Source organism: Mastomys coucha, unplaced genomic scaffold (genome assembly GCF_008632895.1).
Source record: "Mastomys coucha isolate ucsf_1 unplaced genomic scaffold, UCSF_Mcou_1 pScaffold9, whole genome shotgun sequence".
In the NCBI taxonomy this organism is placed as follows: Eukaryota; Metazoa; Chordata; class Mammalia; order Rodentia; family Muridae; genus Mastomys; species Mastomys coucha.
The window spans coordinates 13,335,812-13,343,886 of NW_022196915.1; the positions used below are offsets into that span (position 1 = coordinate 13,335,812).

At 40.7% G+C, this 8,075-nt stretch overlaps 1 protein-coding gene across 2 annotated transcripts in view; it reads left to right on the forward strand.

Annotated features, from left to right (window-relative positions):
- Positions 1-8,075, forward strand: part of Dnah12 (dynein axonemal heavy chain 12) — a 154,161-nt gene that overhangs the window by 142,058 nt on the left and 4,028 nt on the right. For both annotated transcript variants that reach the window (XM_031361735.1, XM_031361736.1), the window contains exons 71-73: positions 3,936-4,140; positions 5,778-5,915; positions 6,678-6,769. In XM_031361735.1, the coding sequence (XP_031217595.1) occupies positions 3,936-4,140; positions 5,778-5,915; positions 6,678-6,769 (435 nt within the window). The remainder of the gene's footprint in view (positions 1-3,935; positions 4,141-5,777; positions 5,916-6,677; positions 6,770-8,075) is intronic.

Here is an 8,075-nt window from a genome sequence, read left to right on the forward strand (position 1 = left end):
GGGAACAGGGAGATTCAAGATAGGATTTCTCTGTGTAGTCCTGGCTGTCCTAGAGTTTGCTCTGTAGACCAGGCTGGCCTCAGACTCAGAGAGATCTGCCTGCCTCAGCCTCCCAACTGCTGGAATTAAAGGTTTGTGCCACCACTGCCAGGCAAGAAACTCTTTTATCTAAAAATGATGATGACAGCTGGGCAGTGGTGGTGCACACCTTTAATCCCAGCACTTGGGAGGCAGAAGCAGGCAGATTTCTGAGTTCGAGGCTAGCCTGGCCTACAAGTAAGTTCCAGGACAGCCAGAGCTATACAGAGAAACCCTGTCTCGGAAAAAAAAAAAAAAAAAAAAAAAAGATGATGACAAAGAGACCCATTCTTATTGGCTGGAAATAGTCATTAGTCACATGATTTCTCATCTGGTACTGTCCTCTCTCTTCACAAAGTAAAGATGGGGCTGGAGAAATGGCTCAGCGGCTCTGAGCACTTGCTGCTTTTCCAGTGGACCTGAATTCTGTTCCTAGCAGCAGCATCAGAGCTCACAACTACCTGTAACCCCAGCTCCACCGTTTCCAACTCTCTCCTCTGGCCTCCAGTGGCAACTGCAGCCAAACATAGATACCAAACATGCACATAAGTAAAAAGAGAAATCTTAGGGAAAAAAAAAGCAAAACGGAGTGAGCCAGCACTGGGTCTGTGTGTCCTTTCTGGCAGTTGCTGACCCTGGTATATGCTTCCTTTCTCTTTCTAAATACTGTGGCCCAGGTTAGCCATCAGCTAGCCATTAGCCCTTGTTTACTTGTTGGTTGGTTGGTCTTGAGACAGATCATAGCCCAAGCTGACCTCAAACTTGCTATGTAGCTCACACTGACCTTGAACCCCTAAGTCTTCCGCCTCCACCTCTGAAGGTGCTGAATTACAGGTGTGTAGTCCTATGCTTGGCTCCCATTTTTTACTGATGTTGCTTAAGTATACCATGCTAAATAAATTATTTGCTCTGACTTCTATTGAACTTTTTGTAACTCAATATTGGATCAAGAATTTTTTGTTACAAGTTTTCTGTAATATTTCTATGTTTATCTTGTTTTCTGGACTTGTTGATATATTAAAGTAGAGTATATTAAAATGCCATGCTGCTCTACTTAACTCTGGAATTGTCTGGGGGATGGAGTTTGCTTCCTTGCCTCTTTGTTTGGTGGGGCTAGAGACTGGAACCTAAGGTCGCATAGATGCTGGCCAGATGCACTTCAGCTGAGCTACATCTGCAAGCATAATTTAGTACTTCTTATACAAATACAGTGATTATATATAGATAATCTCTCAGCTAGTTGGGTTTCTTTATCCACTAAGGTATATTCATGGTGCTCTCAAGCTGTTGAACCTGAGTAGAAAGCAGTGTTTGAAAATGTATAAATCAATGCATTTTGATCATAAGTACTTTATGCTTTGATACAGGGTATCCATTTTCAGCCATTATATCATACAAGCTGGCCTCAAACACAAATCCTATCTAAGTCACTCATACACTGAGACTACAGTGTAAGCCAGTATATCCTGTTTGCATACCTTTTCCACCTTTTTCTGTATTCACACATTACTGTAATATCATTTACTTTCCCTTGGATGATTCTTTGCTTACATTCATGGGCTCCTCCCAAATGTCTGTAAATCCAAAGAAGCTCTTATGAGAATTCAAATGTGTTGTCTCCTAGCTGTAGGAAAAACAGTCCTAGAGTTCATACAACTTAGGATCAATCAAATCACAATATTTAACATAGCTACAAGCAGTAAGAACAAAGCTGGAGGCATCGCATAACCTAAACTCAATGTATCCTATAAAATGGTTGTAACAGGAACAGTATTAAGCAATGGAACAGAAGAGAGAGCTCAGAAAACAGAATCTAAACTTTTACAGTCAGCTGGTGGCCAGCTGCCAGTGACATACAGTGCAGGAGCTGCTGGGGAAACTGGACAGGCATAGTGCAAACTAACCTAAAACAGACAAAGACTTAACACAGACCTGAAATGGTGCTGAGGATGTGGTCCATGATAGGCTACATGCCTGACATGCATAAGGCCCTGAGTCAGTCACCAACACCACAAACAAACAAACAAACAAACAACCGGAAACTATAAAACTACTGAAAGAAAACACAGAGGAAAATTGTAGAACTTTAGTATGGACGGTGATGTGATTTTTTTTCTTTATGATCTGATGCCCCCCCAGGGGGGACAAAATAGACAAATAGAATTACCTGAAAATACAAAGATTCTCCATATCAAAGGAAACAGCCATATGGCGGGAGATCTATAAACTATACAAAGAGTACATACAGCATACAGAAATAAAACAAAACATAGTTGATTAGTTATGATTAATCAATGAGCAAGAGACTTGAACATTGTCACACAAGATATCTAAAGGCAAAGTATTAGAAGAAAGGCCATCAGCAGCAGCACCTATAGAGATGTGAGCAAAAGCCATAGAAGCTATCCCTCGCCTCACTACCACAGCAATCAGGTGAAGACAGCATGGAGGGCCTGCAGAGGGGGGTGGAGAGAGGGAGAGAGAGAGTGAGTTACCATACCACCCAGAGGCTGAGGTACTTTTTAATTGATTATTTTATTTATTTAAATTTCAAATTTTATGCCCCTTCCTGGTTTCCCCTCCGCAAACCTCCTATCCTAACCCCCTACCCCCTGATTCTATGAGGTTGCTCACCCACCCACCTACCCACCGATTCGCCCTAGCATTCCCCTATGTTGGGCATCAAGCCTCCACAGGAACAAGGGTCTCCCCTCCCCTTGATGCCAGATAAGGCCATACTTTGGTACATATGTAGCTGGAGCCATGGGTCCCTGCATGTGTGCTCTTTGGTTGGTGGTTTAGTCCCTGGGAGCTCTGGCATGTATTACCTAAAAGTTTTCAATCACTGTGCTTACTGGGGCACTCGTCACAACTACCATGGTATAGCATCAACCTGCACCCATCACAAACTCACACAGAGGTATTTATTCCTAAAAAGGAAGGAATTCTTTCCTCTGTGACAGCAGTGATAGAGCTGAGGGATATTTGCTAAGTGAAACAAGCCAGACCCAGAAGGACAGATACTGCATGCTCTCATTTCTGTGGACAACAACTAACCTTATATGAGCAAAGAGTACAATGACGGTTATCCAAGGCTAAGAGATGGGAGGATGGGGGACCGGGATCAGGGTGTGCAAAGTCTCGGCTACACAGAAGGGAGAAGCATGGACTGTCACATCAGTCACACAGCATGCTTAATACACATAATAATTTTGTACATGTTATATTTCAGTACCATAACTGTAAGTTTCCAGTGTTCTCATGGCAAATATGAAATATTTGCAGTAACATGTTAGTGAGTTTAATATAATTTTCCAATTGTATTGAAAATTGTAACACTACCTTATAGTCCATAAACATATATAATTACAATTTATCACTATATAATTTTTAGAGTTATTTAGGTCCTGGGAAATAATAGTCAGAAAATATTTTGATATTATTTGATACAAATATAAAACAATAATAAATTAATGTACATCTGGTATTATTGTAAATTATAAAGTGTTTTACCAGTAATGTTTTGCACATCTTTAATCCCAGCACTCAAAAGGCAGAGACTGGGGGATCTCTGTGAGTTTAAGGCCAGTCTGGTCTACACAGCCAATTCCAAGTCATCCAGGATTACATAGTAAGACCCTGTCTCCAAAAAAAAGAGTATGTGATAGCTGAAATGAAAAAATGCTTATTCAAATGGCACCTACAGTGACCTCACATACTCCTACCCAGTATGGAGAGCCATGCTTTGCAAAACATGCCCATAAAGCTACAACTATCTCCTGCTATCTCTTCTTTTACAGATTGTACATTGATACTTACTACCAAATATGTTGATGACACAGTTCCTTTCATTGCAGTTTAATTAGAACTATACGTAATACTCTACGGGACCTCAAGAAGGCTATTAAAGGCTTGGTTGTGATGGACTCTGCATTGGAAGCACTTTCTGGCAGCTTGCTTATTGGAAAGGTTCCAGAAATGTGGGCAAAACGGTCATACCCAAGTCTGAAGCCCCTTGGAAGTTACATCACAGATTTCCTGGCCCGGCTGAAGTTTTTAGAGGTAAAGTATCAGGTAGACAAGTGATAGGTAGATAAGTAGATGATAGATAGATAGATAGATAGATAGATAGATAGATAGATAGATAGATAATTTTATACCTAAAATATATATTATTCAAGTGAAAAATATTTGTTCAAATATTACCCCAAATGACCACATAGAGCAATATAGACTTGCCACTGTTGAATAGGGAGATACTAGTAATCAACTGTGGTCATTTCAACGTCCCCAGGTTGAATAGAATGTAATTAGTAGTTTCCTGATTATCTAACCAAGATATATGAATATTATAAGATGCACACAGTTTGAAGCACAACGTAGAAAATGGATGCTTACTTTAGTCAAACTCGAGTGACATTTATATTTATGAAAGTTCTAAGTCAGTCATTTCCAGACACTACTGCTTAAAGTTACCTTGTGACTTTAGTACTCAAAGGAGGTCACAACATGGCCCAAGGCTTTATCAACATTATCCTTTGTCTTAAAAATCAGAGCTTTTTCTTCTGCCTTATCTCAAAAATGGGAGAAGTTGCTTGAATCTCCCTTCCTAGGCCTTCCCCAGCATGTGCACATGCATATGCATAGACATGTGCACACATGTGTGTATGCACATACACAGAGATGTTCAGGGCACAGGAAAGTGTAAGGTAAGAAACTGGTTTCTTCTTTGGCCCCTCTGCTTCCTCATTTCATAGACTATGTTTAAGCAAAGGTACAATGTGGGGAGAGTGGCATACTTTGAGAGTAGAGTACTCCCTGAAAGTTGTATCAAGAACTTCTACATCTTTGGCTTACCCTGTGTCATTTACCACCATGAAGTATGATTGGCCAGGTGTCAATCACGAGTCCCACTCCATTTGATAGGCAGAGTTCTGCCACCAGAAAAGTTGGACTAAATGTGCAGCAGGGCTGAGGAAGGGCAGCAGAGCCTTCCCAGAGGCCGAGAGACACAGTGCTCACTCCACACAGACAGGGCCACCATGCAGTCCTGGCTAACCAGAGAAAAGAATTCTTGAGAGTAAAGGGCACACTGAAACATATTCTTTGGGGCCAGACTGGAGAAGATCTTGAATAGGAGGCCAGGGTGCTTGGTTTTACTTTGATGGGCTGCTGAAGAATTATGCAAGATGACAAATCTGGTTCAAACCGTGCGCTCAGATGAGTTTCAGAGACGCTGTCAGATACCAAGTGAGCAGGAGCAAGAGGACTGTGCACGCTGGTGCAGAAGGAAGACGGAGAGTCCTGATCCTGAAGGGCAGGGCACTTGCAGACACAGGGACACCAGGGCTCACGATCTGGTTAAAGTTTCAGTTAGTGGGTAAAATGTCTAAAGATGTGGCTCTTCACTGGGCCAAGCAATGCAATGAATACTCACAATTACGTCTTCTCTATTGCAGGAGATTGATTCCTTCAAATTAAATTTATTCAAATTAATGCTGAAGTCACTTTCAATTTCCAAAAAGAATAATTAGAAGAAAAAAGGGGGTGGAAGAGAGAACATTTGATGTCAGGGAAAGTCTTGTAATAAAAGTTGGGCAGCATAGACAAAAAGCAGGAACTGTGTGTAGTGACACTTGGACTGTGTACATTACTGTGTATATAAACATAGACATAATGCATTTTGTTTTCCTCTATAGGACTGGTTCTCCTTTGGGAAACCCAGTGTGTTTTGGATCTCTGGTTTCTTTTTCACCCAAGCCTTTTTAACTGGAGCTATGCAGAATTATGCCAGAAAATACACCATCCCTATTGATTTATTAGGCTACGAATTTGAGGTACAAAAGGTTGCTCCTTTAACTAAACACTGTGATATTAAATCATTCATATATTTAAGCAAGAAGAATATGTAAAATTTACATGTTAAGGCCAAATATAATCAAATTAAATTACTTTTTTATTATTTGTGTTTTATAAAGTATGTAATTTTTGTCTTGCTGTATCTAGAATTTTTATAATCTCAATATTTGATACAAACAATCCAACATTGTTCTTATGTTAAAATAATTAATGTGGGGTACAATAAAACCTGATAAAATGCTTCAAAATAGCTATACAAGGCTTAGTAAACAGCTCAGTTAGTAAAATGCTTGCCACAGAAGCGTGGGCACATGACTTCTGCTACCAGAACCCTTGGGAAAAATGCTGGGCAGTGACGTGCATTTGTAATCCCGGTGCTACCGAGCTGGACAGCTAGATCCCTGAGGCTCACAGGCCCGCCAACTAAGGCAGATGGCTACTGAAGAATGACACCAAAGGATGACCTCTAGCCTCCAGACACAGATGCACATCCATCCTCATACACTTCCATGTGCACACCAATGCACGCCCTCATGTGCACACATGCACACACACACACACACACCAACAGCTATACAATATTATATATTTTTATAGATTATGGCTGAAAAACTTTATAGTCTAGCAAGTTTTATTTTTATATATCCTAGCTATTCCACCAGAGTTTCCTTCATGAGATGAAGGTATGTGGTGAGCAATATTAGTAGTGTGGTTATTGATAGTAGTATTAATCTTTTCAGGTGATTCCTTTCGATCACTCTACCTACCCACCAGAAGATGGTGTTTATATTCACGGATTATATCTTGATGGAGCACGCTGGGACAGGATCAGGTTAGTACTGGGAATGAGAGGCCCTCTGCCACCATAGATGAATCACAGCTGTGACAGACACTCTCCTGCTTTCTTCAAACCAAAGGATCTCTTCTATAAGAAGTAATAGATTCTTAGAATCCTTACACAAAGTCACCATTCAGGCTGGGACAGTTGATGAGCAATTATTTTTAGGTCCTAACAATTTTAGCTAATATTCTAGTGATCTCATTATTAAAAAAGTAAGTAGGTGAGATTGTTCTGCTTCTATTTATCATCTTGCAATGTGTAGGACTGAATCGATTTTAAACAACGGACAGCTTAATAAAGCTCCCATTTATTGAATGAAATCTGTTTACATTTGATTGTGTGAGAGAGAGGAGAGAGAGAGAGATTTCCAGCTTTGCATTGAGAAACTTAAGAGGAAACCATTAAGCTTTTCTTGGTTTAAAATAAGTAGGGATAAAAAGGCAGAACATTTTTTCCCTTGGAACCCTGGTCTTAACAATTCATTTATCCAAGCAATCTGTTTTCGTTTGTTTTTGGTTTTTTGGTTTCTTGAGACAGGGTTTCTCTGTATAGACCAGGCTGGCCAGGAACTCACTCTGTAGACCAGGTTGGCCTCCAACTCAGAAATCTGCCTGCCAAGTGCTGGGATTAAAGGCGTGTACTACCACCGCTGCCAAGCAATCTGTTTTCAAAGGCGGGGTTGAACTTTGCTCCCAAGTCTGTGAAAGATGGAGGAAAATTGCTAATGAGGGAGCAATATGGTAATTCTACAGAGATAATTTCAAGACAGGATAATGAAGAGGCCCAGTCTACTCCTGGGCCTCCATAGGCTTATAGCCGTATCATAATGCAAAATGTATCCAGTCCAACTTCAAAAGTCCCCATAGTGTCACACTCTAAACACTGTTAGAGTCCACAGTTCAAAGGATCTTTTGAGGCTCATGGCAATCTCTTTAACTCCCTGTAAAATCAAAGAGCAGACCACATGCTTCCTACATACACTGCCACAGGATATATATTACTATATATTCCAATAGTAGGGAAGGGGACATGATGAGAATTACTGAACCAAAGCAGGAACTAAAACCCACTAGGCAAACTCCAAACTCTGAATCTCCAAAGTCAAACCACCATACCCAGATATACATCATTTCTCTCTATCTCTTTTCTGGGCTCTCTGTTTCTCTGTGTCTGTGTCTGTGTCTCTGTCTGTCTCTCTCTGTCTCTCTCTATATATACATCTCTCTGTCTCTGTCTCTCTGTGTCTCTCTCTGTGTCTCTCTCTTTCTCTCTCTCTCTCTCTCTCTCTCTCTCTCTC